Here is a 24669-nt window from a genome sequence, read left to right on the forward strand (position 1 = left end):
ATGCAAAATGAAGACATAAACACAATAAATTTATACAATATGAAGATTTACTTTCATTCACCTTACATGATACTTATGTGTACAGCTGCAAGTTGCAATTCCCCAGCTGTCATTACAAGTAATTTCAGGTAGACATGTATTTTTTTTTAACATTGTTGCATGCATACACAATTTTTCATACATAATTTGCTAAAAAATTATTATAAGGTCAAAAACATAAAATGAATAAACATTACTTATGTACTGTACATGAGAGTTAGTGTGGATTATAGAAGGGGGAGGGGGGTGCAGCGTTGGGATCTCATCCTTCCGCCCTGCTGTGAGCTGCATTATTGTCATTTTTCAACTTGAAATTTCGGGTAGATATACTGTATTATTTTATTTATTTTTTTATGCACACACAACTATCCATACAGAATGTGTAAAAAACAAAATACAGGTGCTCCTCTTCTTAAGAACGTTCAACTTACAAACTTTCAGAGATACAAACATCATCACTGAGGGGGGTTACTGTCAGAACAGGTGTTTAATGTGGATGAGACTGGATTGTTTTGAAGAAAATTCCAGATAGAACAAACATTACCTAAAAGAAGAGTGAGCCAGGTTTTAAGGCTGTATTAAAGGGTATAGCTGTTCTAAATATCCATAATCTTTTCATTCTTTACAATATGTTTGGTATCTACAAGAGTAAAGTTGGACTTACAAACAAGCCTCAGGAACGTAACTCGTTCGTAAGTAGAGGAGCACCTGTAAAAGAAAATCCTAAAGTCAAAAACAGAAAGGGAATAAAAATTTCTCATGTGTGCAGGACTTAACACATATAGAGGGGGGAAAGGGAGCTGCATGGAAGTCTCAGCACGCTGTTTTGTGAGTAGTGACACGATTGCCAAATGGCAATGCAGTTTTCTTTATTTATTTTTTATTTATTTTTATTAATTTCTATTTATTCCTCATATTTACTGGTAAAGTATATTATGTATTATGTTATGTACAAAGAATCGCTTCTTCCACACGTAGATCATCCTCTGGGCAATTGAACGGTTCATCCTGACAGTCACCATGGACGACAGAGCCTCTCGTGCATCCCGTGTGGGTCGCACGTGTTGCACAATTCTAAGATTGCATTAGCATATCGGAATACTGTATTGCGAGTTATTGCACATCACTTTTTCATAGCATTGACACTGAAGGAAATGCATTCAGGTAGCGATCCTCATAAAAATTATCTTAGCCATCGCTTAGCAGTAAAAGGTGTTAATTTTTTAACCATAAAACTGATCGAGCGTATATAGATCCTTAGTATAATGTTCATTGCCTGTAGCTAACTACTGTGATATAGTACCTAACACATAAAAAAATTAATAATATAAATTTTGTATATTAACATAAGGGACCATATTCATACAAGCGAGAATAGCTTTAAAATAGTGAGAAGAGGTTTAAGAGAATAGGCTCTTCATACAGTATAAGCAAATACAGTATTCACAGAGTGAATGTATAGGAGTATGTGATGTTTTAAATAGAATTCACATAAAGGAAACCTGCTTAGATTGAGTGTTTACTGCATAGTTATATAAAATTTAAAGAAAATACAGGTACTGTACAGTATAGCTACATATGAATTTTCATTTATGTTTCATTAAAAGCTTGCAGAAAGTGTCAAGTATTTCAAGTTCAACAAAAAAAGGGTTGAAATGATGAGCAAGGCAGATGAAGTGCCAGCAGAATGTGATGGCATTGTGTACTGGATGTGCCGTGATCAAAGAGTTCAAGGTTTGTGTTACTTTATAATGAAAGCTGATTTTTTCAATATACAGTACCTCCTACAATCCAAACAAGTTGATGATTATAATACATCTTCTTGTATTATTGAATATACTGCAAAATTGAGACCAGATTTATGTCTCATGCATTTAAATACTCATACTTCTTATTTTCAAGATAATTGGGCAATGCTGTTTGCTCAGCGTTTAGCACTGAAAAACAAAGTGTCTCTTCATGTGGCTTTCTGCCTCATTCCAAAGTTTCTTGATGCCACAATTCGCCAGTACCACTTCATGTTAAAAGGTAAGCTTTTTAAAAGTTGGTGCAGGTCATAGTTTGAAATTGGTGCATGCCTGGCCTCACTCTATATTTTATTTGGTTATTGCCAGATGATTTTATTCAGCACAGAGGTGACCCCATACACAAGGGTAAGGTCAATTTTTCCTTTTTTTTCTTTTTTCTTTTGTTGGGTATTAAAATTTAAAAACATGAAAAAAAATTATTAGTTATGATATAAAGAGAATTGAAGAAATAGAAATCTGACAGGGTTGTCAATGTTTTGGTAAATAAAATCTGATTTATTTGATTTAAACAGGATTTTTTTGTTTTTAATTTTGTAAAAAAAAATATAAATACATACTGTACTGTAGACTTTTTCCCTTGTTGACTGACAACTTTTCCCACTCTTCTCCTCCTATGGACTTGTTCTTATAACTGTATGTAATATAATTAATTATATGAGATATATCTGTATTAAGGATTCATGGGATTCCTGAGAGGGACATTCCTGGACTGGGGTGGGGATGACTAATGTCACTTCATCCCTTTGAGATGTATTATTATTATTTTTTTATCTCAGTAAACATATCAATCAATCAATTAAAAATTAAGGAACTATGTTGGTACAGAAAAGGCAGCTAAACTTGTCTTCTTTTTATCATTCTTTCAAAGTTTTTGAATGCAGACACTGGTAATGGTTGTAATGTGTGATGTAGCAAAGACTAAGAAACATTAGAATTAGATTTTTATAGATGTCAAATGTTGTGATTTAGTTGGTTTTGCTTTGTTCATCTATTGTATTTGCAACTCTGAAGTACAGTATGCCTAAAACAAGTTATTATTGCCTTTAATACTGTACTTAAATGCAACTCCTATATGTTTGAAGTACAGGTTGTACCTCTCTAGTCCGGCAACCTCGGGACCTGACCGGTGCCGGACCATGGAAATTCACCCTTTTCCTGGATAGATAGTGACTTGTGCTTATGCCTGGAAGCACTAGCACCACTTTCTCTGCATCATGGTCTCTTTGAAGACATATTGAAGAGTTAAATGTCGTATAGTAGCTTCTCAAATTTTGCGAGTTTTTAATTCTTAACGTATTTTATTGGAACACACAAAAAAATGAATAAATAAAAATTTTGCTGGTGGAAACTTGAATTTCAATGGGTTTGAACGGCCCGCCAACGTGCAGACGACGTTCATAATCGTGTAAACAGTGTCATTTCTCTTCTGTACAAAAGATTCATTATTGTTTATTACTGAATGTCTTTTTTATAGAATTAATGTTTATGTGTGCAAAATGAGCAGTACAATTCATTAATAATACGTAGAATATTAAAACACATGAGGAAATGAGACAGCATTGTTTTCGTTGATTACAAAACCAGTGACTGACTGGTTCTACATATAAAACTGAAGAAAATAAGACCTTGGTTGTAGCTGTAGTAAAACTAATATGGTTGTTTTAAGTAATGTTATTTAATGTTAATAAATGGAACAATAGAAGTAGCTAGCGAAAATGGTAAAGAAAAAAGAGAGATCGCGTATGTAAGTGCGCATGCGCACACGTGAAAGCATATCGTCATTACTTTACATAAGAATATGAAAGCAACACTTATTTACTGTTCATATATATTTTAATTAATGTTTCTGAATTTGTTTTTATTGAATTAATGTTTGTGTGTGCAAAATTAACAATACAATTTATTAATAATACGTGGAATATTAAAACACACGAGGAGACGAGACGGCTGCCGGCATTGTTTATGTTAAAGCTTACAAAACCAGTGACTGATTGGTTCTACATATAAAACTGAAGAAAATAAGACCCTGATTTTAGCTGTAGTAAAATTAATGTAAAAAAATAATATGGTTGTTTGAAGTACCTGTAATGTTATTTAATGTTAATAAATGGAACAATATAAGTAGCTAACCATTAATGGTAAAAAAAAAAGTGAGACTGCGCGTATGTAAGTGCGCACATGTGAAAACATATCGTCATTACTCTACATAAGAATATGAAAGCAACACTTATTTACTGCTCATATATATTGAAGGGTTAAATGTTGTACTCTGTATAGACAAGCAGAGAGAGAGAGAGAGAGAGAGCAGCCGAACTGCCGGATGTAAACAAACCTTAATTTCCCGCGGCTTTTTTTTTTTTTTAAGGGGATTAGCCCACCTGGGCACAGGTTACTGACCCACATTGGGGCCTGAGGAGCAAAAATTTAATACTCCTGTAATAATAATAATAATTTAGATAAGTTATAAAAAAAAAGAATAAAAAAAAGCTGCCTATCTACCTATTGGACAAACTAAAATTGTTCCGGACCACGGGAGTTTCCGGACCACAGAATACCGGACTAGAGAGGTACAACCTGTAGAAGTACAGTACAGTAATACATGTTAGGGAAGCAAAGTGGTATTGCTTTCTTAAACCTGTGTTTTTGTTTCAGTTACAAAACAAATACAGTAAAATCCCGGTTATCCGGCACCTACGGGGATTGAGAGATTGAGACTTGCTGGATAAAGAGTTTTCCTGTTCGTTGACACTCATTCTTAGGCTTCCCCAATAAATTCCTATAATGCTACAGGCTGACCTCACTAATTGGTGTCTCAGAAAAACAGACTTCTTTAATACTTATTCTACTCTATATAAATGATGTGGCTGAGAAATATAGAAAATATAATATAAAAATACAAAATAAGAAACATGAAGAACATGGGTGTGTCCTGTATGTGTGAGAATTGAACGAGTGTGGAGGTGGTTATAGCCAAGACCTTGGTTATAACTACGTGGCCGACTCGCTAACCTCGTACTGTATACTGCTGCCACCTACTATAAAGATATTTATGTCTGAAGAATAACTTAGGAAAGAAAGGGGTTATAATGCTCATGCATGACAGTTACCCATGATAACCCATGGGTTATACTGTACTGTACTGTACAGTATATCATAAATGATAATTTATTATCATCTCATTTCTAATTACCGGTATACTTCTGATGCTTCTCCATTCCTTCTAATTCTTTTTCAATTTATTTGCAAGGATTTTTCTATTATATTTATAAGGTTTTTATAAGTGTACCATCTTGTTTTAGAAATAAAATTACTGTAGTGCTATGCATGAGTGTTGTATTCATGGAACTCATTTTATAAGCATTCTGAAATATGACTTTGTGTACATAACACTAACAGGCTTTATTATTTCAGGTTTAGAAGAAGTTGAGAATGAATGCCAGAAGCTGGGCATTGAATTTCATCTTTTGCATGGTGAAGCCAAGGATGTCCTCCCAAAAATCATTGAGGAACACCATATAGGTGGTTTAGTGACTGATTTTTCTCCACTTCGTTTACCTCAAGAAATGCTTAAAGATGTGAAAGAGACCATTCCTAAGAACATTCCAATGTGTAAGGTAATGTAAATTTTTTGATTGATTGTCAAGTTACAGTTGCAGTGCATCTCAAGCCTAAGAATTTTCTGCCATTTGGCTGACTGCCTACTTACTCAATGCCAAATTGGTCATTCATAACCCTTTTCATACATATACAGTATCAGGTACCATGAAGTGACTGGAATTGTGCTGTTCCATCCACTATGGGTTAAGTTTAGCATAAACATGGAGTAAATCAGTTATTTTAAGGTGATCTGACCTAACAGTTGTAAAAATGCTAATTTGCAAAGATTGATATATGGTACCGGTAATGGGAAAAAGGAGTTATGTAACAAGCCCACCAAAATAACTTTGAAATCCCAAAACATGCTCCAGTAAGTTATTTATGGACTGTAAAATGATAACACAATTCATTCAAAATGTTTCATTTACAGTAGGGTCTTAAAGTATGCGAGGGTTATGTTCTGGGAGCACCGAATAAGAGTGAATTTTGCATATGCGTGTTCGGGTCCCCTCTTATATATATGTAAAACCCATTTTCTATACTAAACTAACCCTACCCAAGGTTAACAACTGTGTGAACTCCCACAAACTACAATATAGAAACAGCCTAAATTATAAAAAAATGCACATGAATATTATAAATATAAAATTTATACAAGAAAGATTCGCATAAGTGTTTTTCTTGTTGAGAAACATTGAGGCTCAGGTTCTTGTTCCTCTTCTGAAGGTTATACGATCTTACTCTGTTACCATTAAATCTTCATTCTACAGCTTCTTGTGGTTCGATGCTAACAAGTTTTTTACATCAGCAAAACTCACTTGATGGGCAGTGGTTACTATATCTTTTACTATGGGTTCAGTTTTTGGGAAGCCTTTGAAGTCATTCACACACTCTGCCCAGAGCTTCTGGGACACCATTCATGTTTGATTCTGTGACATCCTTCCAGGACAGCAATATTGAGTACAACGGGTACAGTATTACACTCACTGCTACATTTGTGATTATTGTATCAACACCAAAATAGTCTGATGTAGTATCAATGTTGCTGTTCGATTTCTCATGTGTTATCCTGATACACCACCTAACCAGTTGTTTACAGATTTTCTTATATCTCAGAATTGAACATAGGTTAGATATACTGTACTGTAGATCTAAGAAATATTTTCCTCCCCTCTTATATTCATATACTGTACAAGTATATATAATTTTTACAATAATTGACATCAGCTCTTCAAAAATGTACTTGCACATATCAAGGGTCTGGTCTACACTGCATTTTGGCCAGGTTCAGTTTGGGATGCCCATGATACACAACAATTGTAACTTCAGACTTCTCATTCGTATAACAAAGCACAGGGTAAAATATTTTCTTCGTGTCTTTGAAAATTTGTAAATTCTGGCGTGCTTGTACTGTAAATGTTCCAAAGTTATTGCATCTGTTTAATAAAATATCACAAAATCTAGAATTATTAAAAAAAAAAATTTAGTTTTAGATATAAAAGGATGTTTGTCATTGGTTGAAAGTTTATGAGATACCAAACAAAGATTAACATTTATATGGTTATCATCTGTTGTTGTTATTGACCTCTATCACCAAACAATCTTCAGTAGAAGTCCAAAAATCTGGACTGCTTGGGGATTGGGTCGGTCAGGATTTTCGGATTTTCCGGATTCTCAGGCAGTACTTTTAAAATTAAAATTTAAGGAGGAATAAAGAAGAGATGAACAGGTACATTTTGATAGTTTATTCATTAGCAATTAAAGCATGCTTCATTTATCAAAATGAGCCGTTTTAAAGAAAAATAAAGTCAACACTAGACAAAAATGTAAACAAACTGTCTAATACCATGACGAGTCTTGAAATTCCTAAGCCATCCATCACTAAATGCGCACTCTGATTCAAAGTTCATTTGCTCCTTAAAAGACTTTACTTTGGCAATAAGCATCGGCCCAGAAATTGCCATACCTTCTGATCGTTTTAACAAAAACCATTTGTGCAACACTTTATCAAGATTTTCTAATGTGGGCCAATGTAAACTTTTTCTTTCAGCAATTTTAATGTAAGGCTCAGAAGAAGCTGTGAATTCTAGAATTTTATTCTTTGCCTTTTTTATATCATAAATTGTAGACTTTCCAATGTCGTATGTTTCCATTAGAACAGCATTGCTCACACCACGTTCTAGTTTCTTAATTATTTCAAGTTTGTCACTCAATTTCAATGTGTTCTTCTTTCTCTTTACACAACGAAGTTTATCTACTTTAGGAGCCATTATTATGGGCTTGTACAGTACTCTGTAAATGGAAAGAGTAGGACTCAAAATTACACACGTTGTCACAGTTTGATTGCTTGTTTTAAAGTGGCTATCGCGTGGTCGTTTGTTGTCGCTGTGCAGCTGTGGCATTCACTCATGCACACATACACACAAAAGATTTATAGTGCCTCAAATTTTACATTTCAGTTCAAGCTAATTACAAAACTAACAAAATTAGCTACCTATAATTTACAGTTACTTTTATTATTAGAATTATGTAAATTAATTTTTAAAGTAACTCCATTCATTCACGTAACCCACAAAAGCCCGCTAAATTTAAAAAATTTGAGTTTTCGAAAAGTCCGGATTTTCGGGTGGTCCGGATTCCTGGCATCCGGATTTTTGGACTTTTACTGTATTTTGTGTATGTAAATTACTGAGACACTATGAAGGTTATATACAGTACATATCAGTTAAATATTTATTTTGCACTAACAGAGTCTTCTGTTGTAAATGTGATGTGAAACTGGTTATTTTACCCCTTGTATGTGCATGTCGGCTAGTAGTTGAAAATTTGGTTTTATAGTTTTCTTAATTTCAGGTTGATGCACATAACATTGTTCCTTGTTGGCTGGCTTCAGATAAACAGGAGTACTCAGCTAAAACCATCCGTAGAAAGATTCAGGATAAACTTCCAGACTTTCTCACAAAATTTCCTCCTGTTGCAAAACATTCTCATGAGAGTAAATATAAAGCAAAGGTAAGTGTGTGAAAGAAAGAAGAAAAGAAACTGAATAGCCAGATATTTAATTTTTATTTGTATGAGAAACATGTTGTAAGAACCCATCTGTGCATGTGCTTGTGTATATGTATACAGTATTCTCTTTGTGATGTGTGTGTGTGTGTGCGTGCCATTAAGCTGATTTCGCTAGGAAGACGAGAACAAATGCCAGTATTCTTGCTGACACCAACTGTAGAAGCATTGAGGCTACCATTATCCATGAACAACTACACTGGACTGGCCATGTTACCCACATGGACGACCGTAGACTGCCAAAGCAGCTACTTTACAGTCACCTAACGAATAGTAAACATAACGCTGGCGGGCAACTGAAAAGCTATAAGGATAGTCTTAAGACAAACCTGAAAAAGTGCCAAATTGACCCCCTCACCTGGGAAACGATTACTCCACACCGTAATGCTTGGAGGATCACCACACAAGAAGGTGTCAATACTTTCGAGTTAGCCCGACTGCATAATGAGGCAGACAAGCGCCAATGCTGGAAAGACACTGCCGCTGCCCCTCCAGTAACATCTGTGATCGACGCTGCCAGTCCCGTATCGGCCTCTTTAGTCACCTCTGAACTCACCAACCTAGGTGACATCCTTCATAACTCATATCATTGTATCATAGCTGGATGATCGTCATACTCGATCCCGAGTGACAGTAAAGTAGTAGTAGTAGTGTGCATGTGTGTGTGTGTGTCATATTAAAGATGGATGTGTATTGAGTTCATGGCTTATTCTACTATATTTCAGTGCTCTTTTTTTCCTTGGTGAAATTGCTTTTCCATCAACCATTTTAGAGGACTTCATACCAAGTTTTGATAGATAATTTATATAAAAAATGGACATAAAATAATGCTGAATCTGTTCAAATCGAAGACTCATAAAGAACATTTTTTAATCATATTTCTAGCTGGTAGACTGGACTGCTGCTGAAAAGAGCCTAGAAGTAGACAGGACTGTGAAGCCTGTTGAATGGGCAACTCCAGGAACACATGCTGGATTAGATACCCTCAATCAGTTTTGTCTCAAAAGACTCCGAAAATATGCTACCCAGCGGAATAATCCTAATGCCAAGTCCCTCAGCAATCTCTCCCCTTGGCTACACTTTGGTGGGTTATTAGTGAAGTAAAACAGTATGAGCATACATGTGTGGATTGTATTAAGTCTATGTAAATAAAAGTGAAATTTGATTATTTCACAGGTTTCCTCTTTTACTAACACTGGAGTGCTTGGTACAGTATTATCTAATTCCTTTATGCTTTCTTATATTTATTATATACAGTACAGTAGTACCTCGAAACACCAGACTAATTGGGGCAGACCCCATTCCGGACAATAGGGTAGCACAGGTGGGTGGCTCCCTCCCCCATGATCCCTTTAACATGTCTTTATACAATTTTACAGTAATTCTCATATCATCAAGGTTAATTTAGTGCCGGGTTAAAAAAATATTGCCATAAAATACTTAACTTTCCCTAAAAATTAATCCCACATTCAAAAGGCAAACAGCTGATTGGACTAGCTCCTTCACCACTGCTGCTTATCAAATCATCTGTCTTCAGCACTTAGTAAATTAGTACTGTAGTGTATTTATCATCACTTAATAATACTATTGTTGTGTATTTATCAGAACTTAATAAATATTATTTTATGCAACTGCATATTCTCAATTTTATTCATTAATCAGTTGTCTAAGAATACAAGTCGCCAAATTGAGCCATCATTTATCACTCAAACATAATTAATAATATTGTTAGGAAGGTAACTCCATATCACATACTATACAGTATGTTATAGTGACCCAGTTGTAAGCTGATTTGCTGAAAACTCTCATAGGAATGCATCCTGAGTGAATGCCTTCCAATACTGCTTATCCTTTTATTTTCAAGTCAGATTACAAGTTACATATCGTATTTTTTTCTGTTATTGAAGTTGTTATATTAATCTTGACTAATCATACACCATAAGAAGCTGATCATACAAGAATATAATACTGAATCAATAAATAAACCTAACGAATGCGGCAAACCCAAGCCTTCTTCCATAAGCAGTAACACAGTGCCTTAGCTCTTGTTAGACCTACTACAAATCTGTTGTTCTTTTCATGAGATTTTTAAAAATCTTAACCATTTCTTAAAATATGTACAGTACTCTACATTATTTTAACCCGTTTCTTAACCCTCATATGCTGTTTGAGAAGAAAACGCATAAAGGGTGGCAGACATCCTATGATGTTTAGGTTTTTGCACCATTTTTTGGGTGTGCTTATGGCTGTGTTATTGTCTGGTTACTATTATGACACTGGCAGCTCGCTCTAGAGCCGGAAAAATATGTAGTACTCCATTTCAACTAATGATTTCTCCAAGAAATTATTATTTCTCATATTTATTGACTAAATATAAATCTGTAGAAAAAAGATTCAGTTTTCTAATGGTGTAAAAGGATGAAATATCTCAATCAGGGTGCATTTTACATATATTTGAACAAATATTATCTTATGCAATTTGGTCCGTTTTCTACATAGCGAAATATACTCCATCCTGGGCAGACAGAACACATAAATGTGCCTGTCAATAAAGGGTTAAAACCCTCAAGTATCCCCGCTAAAGATATTATATACTCTACTGTACATAAAAAGTGCACGTAAATGAGTGTAGGTAGCGAGGTGCAGCACACTGAAATGATACATATGAAGGCAACCTCCATCGAAAGACTGCTAGGGGATGATATTGTAAACAACGCTATTTGCATTGAAAGACCACAGGGGGTTGAAATTTCTGACCATGGCCAGGAGTACCAGAAGGTCAAATAAGAAAGAAGTGTTAAATTCAGAATTTTGGAATCTCAATCGTTCATAGAGCGAGGGATACCCGTACAGTGGTCCCTCGGTTAACGAACACAATTCGTTCCACAGAGTTGTTCGTTAACCGAATCCATTGTTTTAATGGGATATTGGGTATTGGTTCCAGCTCACAGAAAGTGCATACAAAGTAAAAAAAAATGCAATAAAGTACACTTACTTTGAGGTGTTTATGTAGAAGGTTCCTGGTTGATGATGATGATGGGAATTAGAAGTAGGGGTGGAGGAGAAAGGAGAAGAGAAGGAAGTGGGGATGGAGGAGAAATCACCTTTTAGGGGACCCATGCTTGATGCAGTAATTTCACCAATAAAATTTTAAGTTCACTTGTCATTCAAGATTATTTTATTTAAATCAACACTGCACTGCTCTATATATTATCAATATGTTAACTAAATTTCAGAATGACCAATAATTTTAAAGTAAATGCAAAAATATTCAAGACACCAGCAGAATTGATGTTCATTCCACTGTCAACAAAGCCAAACTGACGCCTGGTGGGTGAGTCAAGCGGCTGATGGACGCACAAAAAACTAGATCCCTGTACTGCATATATTATCAATATGCTAACAAAATTTTAAAATGACTAATAATTTTAATATAAAAAATGCAAAAAATATTAAAGAGCACAACTTTCTTGATATTTACTCCACTGGAAATGAATATAAACATAGAACAGATTACTGAATTGGCAGACTAGCCCATCAGCTGATCAGCTGATGCTCACAACAAAACGTGTTTTTCGTAAGGATTTCGTTAATTGAAGTTATGTTCGTTCACCGAATTGAAGATCCTTATGGGAGGTAATTCGTAAACAGAAATTTCGTTAATCGAACCGTTCGTTCACCGAGGGACCACTGTACAGGTATTTCAGGGTTTTTTTTTCAATTTTTACTTGCATTTCCTATATACTGTACACCTGTATGTACTGTACTTGTATGTACAGTCAACCCTCACTTTACGCGGTCCCACATTCCGCGTTTTCACGTTTACGCGGTGCCCTGCCAGAACCCAGGATGCTCACATTCCGCGGTGGGTGTACCCCTTTACACGGTGAAGTATAATTTTTTTATTTAGCTCATAAAATTCATACAAATTATCCGGCCAGAATATAATTTACATTGCTGGAATTCTTACAATTTGATGATCATTTTGAATATAAACATCATAGATTTTGCATTAGACATACAAATTTTAGATATAATGTTTACTCTTGAGTAAATATGTTATCTTTTGTGCAAAATATATGATATTTATATTCAAAATATTCCTGGTCTTACAAGGAATCCAGCAATGTCAATTATATTATCCTAACTTTAGTCTGATTTATTATTTATTACTAAAAAGGTAAACAGTCTGGTATTCCCACACATTTATCTAGTAGGGACGTTGGTGGGGGGTGGGGGGAGGGAGGGAGGGACCGGCGACCGACCATCTGTTACCGTGTGAAGAATATTTTTTTTTTTTTATTAACTGAAGATTTTTATTTTAGCTCATACAATTCATACAAATTACCCGGCCAGAATATAATTTACATTGCTGGAATTCTTACAATTTGATGATCATTTTGAATATAAACATCATATATTTTGCATTAGACATAAAATTTTTAGATAGAATGTTTAATCTGAGTAAGTATGTTATCTTTTGTGCAAAATATATGACGTTTATATTCAAATATTCCTGGTCTTACAAGGAATCCAGCAATGTCAATTATATTATCCTAACTGTAATCTGAGGTATTATTTGATACAAAATGTTAAAATTTATTTTTTTCACCCACACTTTCTCTTGAAGGGACGATTGGTGGGGGGTGGGGGGGAGGGTTGGGACTGACCGCGCGGTTGGAAGAGGGGGGGAGGCAAGGTGGGGTACTTTGATTGACAGATAGTGTCGTGAAGAATATTTTTTTTTTATTAACTGAAGATATTTGTTTTAGCTCATAAAATTCATACAAATTACCCGGCCAGAATATAATTTACATTGCTGGAATTCTTACAATTTGGTGATCATTTTGAATATAAACATCATATATTTTGCATTAGACATACAAATTTTAGATAAAATGTTTAATCTGAGTAAATATGTTATCTTTTGTGAAAAATATATGACATTTATATTCAAAATATTCCTGGTCTTACAAGGAATCCAGCAATGTCAATTATATTAACCTAACTTTAGTTTGAGGTATTATTTATTACTATACAGTAGTACCCCGCTTAACGCTGTCAATTGAACCCACAGGGTACCGCGTTAAGTGAAAACCGCGTTAAGTGAACAACAGAACATATGGGATTAATTCCAATAGAGACTGGCCCGACCCCCAAACTCCACTTTTTGACGACACACAACTATGTTGTAGTAAAAATTTTATCTTAACTTTATGATGGTATGCACACACAATTAATAATTAAGAGAAATATCAATAATATTAGGTTTTTTAACACTTGCATTAGTAGAAAAGATGGCTGGGCACACGGGGATGGGGGGTTGGTTCCGAGGCAGAGGGCAGATTATTGGCCCTCACCTGTATCACTTGTATCAATTGTATCACTATCCACCACAGAGGCTTGCAGGGCCTCTTTGTCAAACCCCTCAAAGGCCATATAAGTCCATATCCTCACTATAATTATCACTATCACTGACTTGGGCCGGCTGTGGTGGGTGGCGGGTGAAGAACTCGGTAATGTTTTGATGACTGGGCGACCTTGTGCGCATCGTGCCCGCGCCGCTTCCCGCGTATATGATGAAAAATTCCGCGTTAAGTGAAAGTTCAGCTCTGGCGAGGCACCGCGTATATGATAAAACGCGTTAAGTGAAACCGCGTTAGGCGGGGTAATACTGTACCTGGTTTTCCCCCCAAAATTTCGCAGAGGGAAGAGCCAGCAAGTGTAGTGTGAGAAGTGGGGGAGGGAGTCGTGTCCATTATTTGAATGGACATTAACTTGGCGACTGTATTTCTCTATTTCTCTTAAGTATTAATTGTGTGCATGTACCATCATAAAATTAAGATGTTGTTTTTACTAGAACATAGGTATTGTGTTGGAAAAAGTGGAGTTTGGGGGTCAGCTGGTCTCTATTTCATTTAATCCCATATGTTATGTTATTCACTTTACGCGTTTCTCACTTTCCGCGGTACCCTGTGGGTTACATTAACCGCGTAAAGTGAGGGTTGACTGTACTGTATTTAAGAAAATTATTTATAGATTTACTTGAGAGTATTTCTCGTTAACCCTCGTTTAGTGATTATTTTGCTTAATGATCGTTTTTTCAAGAACACATCCCAATCATTAAACGAGTGATACTGTACCTTTATAGTGTATACAGTAGCATATTTTGTATATTTACAATATACTGTAGGTAATAGGCAGCTACCAAACAGGGAGGTACTACTGGGAAGATATTGGAAGCATAATGTATTGTCTAATGGTAGACCCTGCTGCCATATGGCATCACAAAAATTGTGACCAAGTCCCAGGTTGCTGATCTGACTTTCTGCCTCATTTACACACAATTGCAGGGTCTCAATTATTTCTCTTACTATTGACAACACAACATACATATACCATTTCTCACTATTGATTTTTTATTTATTTATTTTTATTTATTTTGGTTATTTGTTATTATTATTACAATATTGTTATTATTATTATTGTTATCATTATTATTTAATTTTTAGTTTTGTATTTTTATTATAAATTTGATTTACAATGAATTATTATTACATTTTCGCCCCCCAGGCCCCGTTGTGAGGCAGTGACCTGTGCCCGGGTGGGCTAATCCCCATTAAAAAAAAAAAAAAAATGTACAGTAATAGATGATAAATGACTGTCTGACTGCAGTTAAGCCTCCATAGCAATGCTCTATGCCAGATGTGTAGTTTAGACTCAAACATTTGCCAATACAGAACAGCCGCTCCTCGACTTATAACCTACTCGACTTACGACCACACGGACATACGACTGCCCCAGCCTTACCAAAATTTTTTCAAATTACGTATTTTCGAGTCCCGACGTCAGTGAGTGCGCTGTGTACTGACAAAATTTTCGTTTTAATTCCCTTTAAAATGGCTGGCATGCTTAAAAGTGAGTTTTGTGGTGTTGAGAAGAAAAAGAGACACCCATTTTAGATTTTAGATGTATTATCTTCGCATTTTCGACTTACGACCAATTCAACTTATGGCCTGGATTTGGGTCCCTAACCCCGTCGTAAGTCGAGGAGTGGCTCCTGGAAAAATTCTATAAATGTGCGATTTTTTCTGGAGATAAGAATTTGTCTCAATACCAGAAAATCTCTTGGACATGGAGGCATTCTATCTATTGGGAATATTACTACAGTGATCCCTTGGTTAACGAGCACAATCCGTTCCAGCAGGTTGCTCGTTAACCGAAAAACTCGTTAACCGAAACCATTGTTTCAATGGGTTTTTGGGTAATTGGTTCCAGCTCACCGAAAATTGCCTAAATTCAACAAAAAAGGTAGAAAAGTGCACTTACTTTGAGGTGAGTATGTAGAAGGCTCCTGGATGATGATGATGATGATGATGATGATGATGGGAATTAGAATGGGGGTGGAGGAGAAGGGAGAAGAGAAGGCATTGGGGTGGAAGAGAAGTCACCCCATGGCGCCATTTCACCCATAAAATTTTAGTTCTCTTGGTGTAATTCAAGATTCTTTTCTTTAAATCAACACTGCACTGCATTATATATTGTCAATATGTAAAATAAATTTCAAAATGACCAATAATTTGCTTGCAAACACAGAAAAAAAGCGTTTAGTTGAAGAGAGTCTCAAGCAAGTTGTTACCTCCACTGAAAAGTCCGAGAGACTGGCGCCTGTTTGGTGTGTTGCCAGGCTGGATGGCGTGCATGAAACTAGTTTCCTTACCTTCAATTAAGTTCAATAATTGTTAAAATGACTAAAAAAATTAATATTAAACTTTTAAAATTATTGAATAGTATATACTTCTTAATATTTGCTAAAATAGTAAGGAATTTAAGCCCTAAAACCGATTACTGTATTGGCGGACTAATACTGTAGCAGGTGGACCGCCAAATGCAAGCGAAAACATGTTGAGGTCGGCTCGTAAAAAACGCGTTAAACGAGGGATTGCTCGTTAACCGAAGTTAAGAATCTTATGGAAGGTAACTCGTTAACCGAAATCTCGTTAACTGAGGCGCTCGTTAACCGAGGGATCACTGTACAAGTACTGTAATGTACTTCATTTGAAGCATCTTAACAGTGCCTCCTTAACATTATTTTACAAGAAATGGAAATTCCTGTAGTGGTTTCTTCTCATCATTTCTTCTCTCAATACAGGTCAGATATCAGCCCAGAGATGTGTCTTAGAAGTAAAACGATATAGAAAACAATTTAAGGATGCTGCCGATGATTTTATTGAAGAGGCAGTGGTACGATGTGAACTGTCTGACAACTATTGTTTCTATCAGAAGAACTATGACTGTGTTGAAGGAGCTTATAACTGGGCTATAACAACTTTAAATGATCACAAGTAAGTTCACCGAGTGGAAATTTTTATTTAGTAAAGTGTGATAAGAGCTGCGGTATATATGGTACTAGAGAAATAAAGAAGTTGAGTTAACTCACTCACACTTTCTCTCTCTCTCTCTCTAAAAGGTGTTTAAAATGAGCCACAACATGTCACAATGCCAGCCCACCTCTGATAGCTCCCCATCTCAGTCTGCCTCTGACTCTTGTTTGGGTTGCACCTATATTGTAGTGATTGGCTAATCTTTGGTATTTCTTTATTAACACTCGCCTCATTTATAACAAGTACCTCTCCAATGCATGGGCTAGTTGTAACCTTCTTGTCTGGAAGAGTCATGCTGTATCTTTTTTTTCTTCTAGATTTTTTGGCAACCGGTTTATTTTTTTTCGTATCCAACCAATTGATTGCTCTTTCACGTTAAACAAGAAAAAAAAAACAACAAAGAAGAATTAATAATTTTGCCGATGTGAAGTAATAATAAGGCTGGTAATTTGAAAAACCGGAATAACTTGAATTTAAACAACAGTATTAAATTTCACCACAATTGCTTTATTATTTAGGTTCACTTGGTGCCGGGTTAATAAAACATTATCGAAAAATAATTAATTTTCCCCCCCAAATCCCACACTCAATCCCAGATGAGTTATTGGGCCTTAGTATATTCCCGATCTCTTGTTTACAGACCAGTAACAGCTGATGTTATGTATCAATTTTATTGTGTGTTAGAGCAATTTTTGTTAACAAAGTTATAGTACTACTGGTGGCAGACACGCGAATGAGTGACTTCAGTTGCGTTCAGATTGTTGGACCAAATTAGAATTTTTATTGAGTAGGACCAAAGGGGACTAAGTTCAGATACCTGGAAGATCCAAACAGTTGGGGATAAAATGAAATGCGCTGTAGATTAGATAAAGATTACGATATTGGATTTACTTTAGAAGTTCTGCATACAGTGGCCTCATATGAATGGGCGAAGTTATTGGGTGTTACTGGGTCAACACCGCAGGAGTTAAATTTTATCAGGGAGTGGTGAATATTAATTCAGACACTAGACCAGTGCCAATAAGTGGCGAAACTCATGGTTACTATATGCAATAGTATACTAAAAGATGAAAGCGAGTATCTTAGATCTGCATACGGCAGTGAACAGTGAGACACTGTGTGCAGTCATTACCATCGCTTCCACCACTCGCTAGCCAATTTCCGCCAAGACAGAAGCAGAGCTGTGAGAGAACGCCACTTCCTCTTTCCCTCACTCTGTGCTAGCTCCCACCCATGTAATAAATGTTTAATCCCTTTTTGTTTTTGACCTTATGATAATTATTGAAAAAAAAAAAAATCTGTACGAATAATTTTGTGTGCATGTAACAGATTAAGAAAAAAAGAAGAAAATTATGTACATGTACCTGAAAATACGAGTTGAAAAATAACAATACAGTCATGCGCCGGTTAATGTCCTAGATACGTTCTTGGAAACGTGACGTTAACCGAAATGGACGTTGTCCGATCATCACATAAACTTTTTATTTATACTTACGTTATGTGTATGTGGAATACTATCTACTTACATATACACTTTTACTGTTAAATCACTACTGTAATCTGATACAGGTGATTAATTTTTATCTCTTGTGCAAAATACATGACGTTTATATTAAAATTATTCACTGTTTTACAAGGATTCCAGCAACGCCGAGCAGATGGGGGAGAGGGTGGGAGCGAGCGAGGGGGCGTGGGGGGAGGGGAGGGGAGTGGTTTGACAGTTGGCACAGGCCCAGGTCTAATGCGTGTTTATTTATCAGTTCTTAGGTGACTAAGCTTCTCTCTTATAAAAAGCCAGTGAAATAACCTGGGTGAATATAATTAACATAGCTGGGATTCTTGTAACATACTGATTAATTTGAATATAAACATGCTATAATTTGCACTAGACAAAACAATTTTAGTACCGTAATCAAATTAGTACATGTGCACTCCAGCTTTGCACTAAGAAATCTATGTAAACCTACCCAAAAATACAGTTGAAAAACTTTTTTATAAAATGTACTACAGTACTGTACAGGGAGTGACAGTTTGGCAAAAGTTTTCAAGATCTAATTGCTTGGGTTAGATTATTTGTCTATCGGCCACGCTAATTCCGAATATGTTTGAGTTTTTTACATCATTGCATTAGAAGGTTTGTGGATACTTTTGGGTTTGGCATGAAAAATGCGAAAAAACTGTAAATAATAAAGGGACTGGCAATGTGGCACAACCTGTTAAAATCAAGTTATTGAATTGGATTATTCGACTACTGTGTACACTGGTTCATAATATGCTATTGTTTTACAACTCAATGCGCTACAAATTATGCCGATATTTTTGCTGCAAGTCACCACATACGTCTCTCCACTTTCTTCCAGTTAGTCACTTTAGACTTGTCCCCTTCAGTTATGATGTTGTCTGCAGCTCTGATGGTGTTTGCGATGTGAGCCACTGCATCATTGGATACCTTGAACCTGTCAGCAGTTTCTCCGATCCTGTCCTCGGCTTCTTTCTCCCTTTTCCTTTTCTCTGATCTTGCTCTCCTGTCGACCATAGCCTTGAACTCATTGTCATTGACATCCTTATAATCACTATCTTCTTCCTGAGCACTGTCATCCACTGCCGACACTTTACACGACATCCTCTCCATCTCCTCCTTACTCTTTGACCTCATCTTCTCAGTTTTCCTCTCTTCCTCAGCCCTTTTCTTTGCCCTCTTCGCTTCCTTCTCCCTCTCTTCTTTCAGCTTGGCAGTCACAATTTTGTCAACGCCATCAATGCAGCCCTCCCTTCCCGGTTTCCTCTGGGCTGCCAGGAAGCTTTTCTCTCGTTCGTGCACTTTGCTGTCGTCTGCCACATCAAACAACTTCTCAGCTATATCCTCGAACCTCATCTTCAGCTTCCCGTTCTTCGTTTTCTTCCTTTTCTGTTTCTGTCCATTTCCCTTCATCATCATCGTCTCCCTCCGCATCCTCCACAGGTCGTGGACTCTCATTTTCACCCTGATTTCAGAGATAGTGGGGACAGTGGCCTTCCTATACACATCCAGTACCTTCTCAGTCACCTTGTTGGTGGCATCCATATAATCAAAAGCATTTGTTCTTCTCCTTAACCTCTCGTTTTCTGCTTCATAAGCCAGGGCACTTCCAACTTCCTTGTTCAGAGGCAACTTGTTAGATGGCAGAGGCATCCGAACCCCGAACACCTTATCGTTACCCTGGCGCAGCTGAGTGTTGCTAATCTTAGGACGACCCATCTTGGTGGCGGCCCTTTGAACTAACTGCAAAACAACACAGAAAAAACAACTTTCAGCACTTCAATATCACCACCTATTGAACAATATTTTATTCAAAAGTACGGACTGAGATTTTGTCCTTAACTGTCCAAGTCAAGCTACTTGGGCTGAATTCGTTGATCAGTCCTGGGACGAATATTAACAGCGTGAATAGATTCCGTGGAATAAATTCAGGGCATTCCCATCCAGGGAGCCTCAACAAACTCTGTAAATATTGCCATTGGCCTGCCATTGGCACATATACGGAGTTTGGTAATGTTCCATGAGCGGGAATGTCCTGAATTCATTCCACGGAATCTATCCACGCCGTTGGTAATATTGGGCCCTGGTTTTCGAAATATACGTATGTGGTGACTTGCAGCAAAAATATCGGCATAATTTGTAGCGCATTGAGTTGTAAAACAATAGCATATTATGAACCAGTGTACACAGTAGTCGAATAATCCAATTCAATAACTTGATTTTAACAGGTTGTGCCACATTGCCAGTCCCTTTATTATTTACAGTTTTTTCGCGTTTTTCATGCCAAACCCAAAAGTATCCACAAACCTTCTAATGCAATGATGTAAAAAACTCAAACATATTCGGAATTAGCGTGGCCGATAGACAAATAATCCAACCCAAGCAATTAGATTTTGAAAACTTTTGCCCAACTGTCACTCCCTAGTCAATCTACGTTTAACCCGAAGCATACTTAAAGTATATACATTCATGTTAATAGATACGTTTTCGTAGATACCGAAATGGACGTTCCGAAATACGCTCATCACTACTGTAATGTGATACAGGTGATTAATTTTTATCTCTTGAGCAAAATACATGACGTTTATATTAAAATTATTCACTGTTTTACAAGGATTCCAGCAACGCTGGGCAGATGGGGGAGAGAGAGGGTGGGAGCAAGCGAGGGGGCGTGGGGGGGGAAGGGAGGTAGAACGCTTGACAGTTGGCACAGGCCCAGGTCTAACGCGTGTATATTTATCAGTTCTTAAGTGACTAAGCTTCTCTCTTATAAAAAGCCAGTGAAATGACCTGGGTGAATATAATTAACATAGCTGGGACTCTTGTAACATACTGATTAATTTGAATATAAACATGCAATAATTTGCACTAGACAAAACAATTTTAGTACCGTAATCAAATTAGTACATGTGCACTCCAGCTTTGCACTAAGGTCATTTATTTATTTTACGTTTCTTTTAGTATGGTGTGTGCATGTAAATGTATGAAAATAAATGAAGAAATTTATGTAAATCTACCCAAAAATATAGTTGAAAAACTTTTTATAAAATGTACTACAGTATTGTACACTAATGTACTACATTTTTTATATCTTGAGCAAAATATATGATGCTTATATTCAAATTAATCTCTGTCTTGCAAGGATTTCAGCAATGCAAATTATATTATCCTAACTTTAGTCTGAGATATTATATAAAATGAACATAAAGAAATCACCAAACTTTTGTCTGGGAGGGAGGGGGCGGGAGGTGAGGTGACAGAATGTCTGGTGTTTGTTTGTTTATTTATTTGAGATAAGATTTGACAGTTGGCGCTGAAGGCCTGCCCGCGTGTTTATTTATCATTACTTAAGAGTGACTAAGCTCTTCTCATAATTTTCCACCCAAACGACCTGGGTGAATATAACTTACATTGGAGGGATTCTTGTAAGATAGTAATTTATTTGAATGTTTTCTTTTTTTTTTCAATTTAAATTTTAATTGTTTATTCCTTGATAGAGGAAGCGGGATCCTAGTGCTGTCACTTGATACCCCTGTACCATAACACCAGAAGCAACTGGCCAGTGTCACAAGTATATACAGTACAGTACAGTCATCCCTTGGTTATCGCGTCTAATTGGGACCCCGCCGATAATGAAAGTACAGAACCTCTGGGATTTATTCTAATTGGTTCATTTACCCAAGACCCAACCCCAAGTTTCCCATTTTACGACCATTTAGACCCACTAAATATATATATAATGCTATGGTAAATATCATAAACACACATAGGCATGGCTAGGTTTATTACAAATAATGAAAAGGGTACGCTTAATACTGTAGTCCACAGAACATGTAGCTATGTTTTTTTAATTTGGTCCCCCATCATACGAGTCCGTTTTCTCTCACATCAGGACGCCTGAGTCCTCCGTTTTCTCTCTTAATCTTAGAGTGCACCAGAGACTTCGTTATTCTTAGTAATGCCACAGAATTTGAAATTGCAACCCCAATTGCAAACAACTAGATATGTCTGATTACAGCAAATGTGTTATTGTCAATTTGTAGGTGAAAGATTTTATCCTCAATAGATGTAGGTTAACATTTCACCTGTAGGCAGATGCTTAAAAAAGCCTAAGTAAGGAAGCATATTCCTTTAACACATAATATCTAACCAGTATGGGGAGGATCATCATGTCTCCGTCAGGGGGTCGTGGAGTGGTGGTCCAGCAGGCGTCACGTTTTGTTTTGTTTTTTTGGTTTTTGGGGGGGGGGGGCACGGACGTATACAGTATGCGATCGGACGTTGTTCGGTCGGACGTTAACCGGCGCATGACTATGTAGCTCACAGCTTGGCTTGAGGGTGAAATACCAGGGGACATAAAAAAAGGTTTATTCCTTTTTTGTTATTGACCTTATAATAGTTATTTCTTTTAAGTTTTTGCACATTATGTATGTAGGATATAACTGAATACATATAACAATAAAAAAAAGTGAAGAAAGTTAAGTTATCTCTCTGAAACTACGAGTTAATTCTGCCCCCCAGGTCATCCTGCAAATTTTCACTGGTGCATGAAGAAATATTTTCCCCTTTATGTTTTGACCGTATGATAATTATTATTATTATTATTTATTTATTTTTTATTATTAAATTTTTTTGCACATTCTGCATGTAGGATTGTGTGCTTGGAACTGAATGAAAAAAATATACAGTATGAAGAAAGTTAAGTTTATTTTCCCCAAATTACGAGTTGAAAAATAGCCATAACATAACTGCTACCTCAGCCTGGTAAGGAGAGTGCTAGGGAGGTGGGGGGGGGGGTGGCTACCCCAGCTGACTCCTGGAAGTGCGCGATTTGAATTTTTGCTTGGACTCAAATTTGTATAAGCTGGGAAAGCTTTCGTAGCATAAAATAGTGGTATCGATTTAGAAAATTTGTATAGGCGAATCTTCTTATCTCGACGGATGTCTTTTGCACATTCTGTATGAAAGATTGTGTACCTGGTATGTATGTAACATGTAAAAAAAAAAAAAAAAAATTGGGTCTACCCTGACTTTGTGATAAGTCCCGTGCAAGTAAATCTTTTTTATTCCCTTTATGTTTTTGACCTTACAATAATTTTTTTTCTTCACATTTTGTATGAACGAGTGCTTGTGCATGTAACATAGTAAAAAAAATTAAGAAAATTACACATATTTACCCTAAATTACTTGTAGTGACAGCTGGGGGATTGCAACTTGCGACTGTACCTATACGTATCATGTCAGGTAAATGAAAGTAAATTTTTATATTGTATAAATTTATTGTTTTTATGTCTTCATTAAGCATAAATTTATTGTTTTTGTCTTATAAATTATTTGAGTTAGTTTGACATTATTTAATAATTATAACAGCAGAATATAAAACATGTTTGGGCTGTTCAGGGTTTTAGAAATGAAACCTATTTTTTCCCCATACATTATTGTTATCAATATACGATCGATCACTTATCGAAGGCTTTTTGAGGTCCTTAATCCCATTGTATAATGATCATTGCCTGTACCAAGCTTTGTTCCATGGTGATCATGCATGGCCATCATCATGTCACTCAATGATTAGCAATTAGTATCAATATTGTTCCTTTTTGTTTTTTATTTTTTTACCTTACAGAAGACGACATTACTAATGTTCACTCTGTACCCTGTTTTGGTGACTGTGAGATGATTTTTGCTATGCTTTTTGTGACTGTAAATTGTTTTGATACTGTTGTGAATATGATGTGAGCAGTGTCGGCCACATTAACGTTATCATCGTTCACTCTGTTTTTGTGAAAAGTGCTTTCACTCTGTTTTTGTAACTGAAACGTGCAGTGTATCTTTGAAAATGTGTGGGATGTGCAAGGCACCCAGGAAAACCGTGTTTTTAGAGGCGAAGCTTGACATTGTGAAGCCTCTCCAGACTCCCTAGAGGCTGTGTAGGAGTCAGAGTGACATCTCCACTCCACCTTCAAGAGTCCCCTTAGCCTCAAAGGGGACATGCAATGACGACCAGGCTTGTTCTTAATGATGTGGTGAGTATTGTTTAATTGTGTTGCAGGTCTGTTATTAGTGTTGGATTTATTTTTTCTTTTCTGTGATGCATATGGGTGTCCAACTGGCTGGGAATGTATCCCATTGAACCCCATGTTATAATGATCCCAATTTATGATATTTCGACCTGTGATGGATTTTTCAGGAACCTAACCCCATCATAAATGGGGATACCTGTACTGTGTATTGTGCATATAATGTAATAATTGTT

The 24669-nt window shown here is 36.3% G+C and overlaps 1 protein-coding gene across 1 annotated transcript in view; it reads left to right on the forward strand.

The window, feature by feature from the left end:
• Positions 1-673: 673 nt before the first annotated feature.
• The window catches only part of LOC121863297 (deoxyribodipyrimidine photo-lyase-like), a 31986-nt gene continuing 7990 nt past the window's right edge, over positions 674-24669 (forward strand). The window contains exons 1-6 of the mRNA XM_042361886.1: positions 674-1773; positions 1942-2067; positions 5259-5461; positions 8298-8456; positions 9396-9594; positions 16663-16855. Coding sequence (XP_042217820.1) covers positions 1695-1773; positions 1942-2067; positions 5259-5461; positions 8298-8456; positions 9396-9594; positions 16663-16855 — 959 coding nt within the window. The 5' untranslated portion in view covers positions 674-1694. The remainder of the gene's footprint in view (positions 1774-1941; positions 2068-5258; positions 5462-8297; positions 8457-9395; positions 9595-16662; positions 16856-24669) is intronic.

This window comes from Homarus americanus, unplaced genomic scaffold, assembly GCF_018991925.1.
Source record: "Homarus americanus isolate GMGI-L3 unplaced genomic scaffold, GMGI_Hamer_2.0 scaffold46197, whole genome shotgun sequence".
Taxonomy (NCBI): domain Eukaryota; kingdom Metazoa; phylum Arthropoda; class Malacostraca; order Decapoda; family Nephropidae; genus Homarus; species Homarus americanus.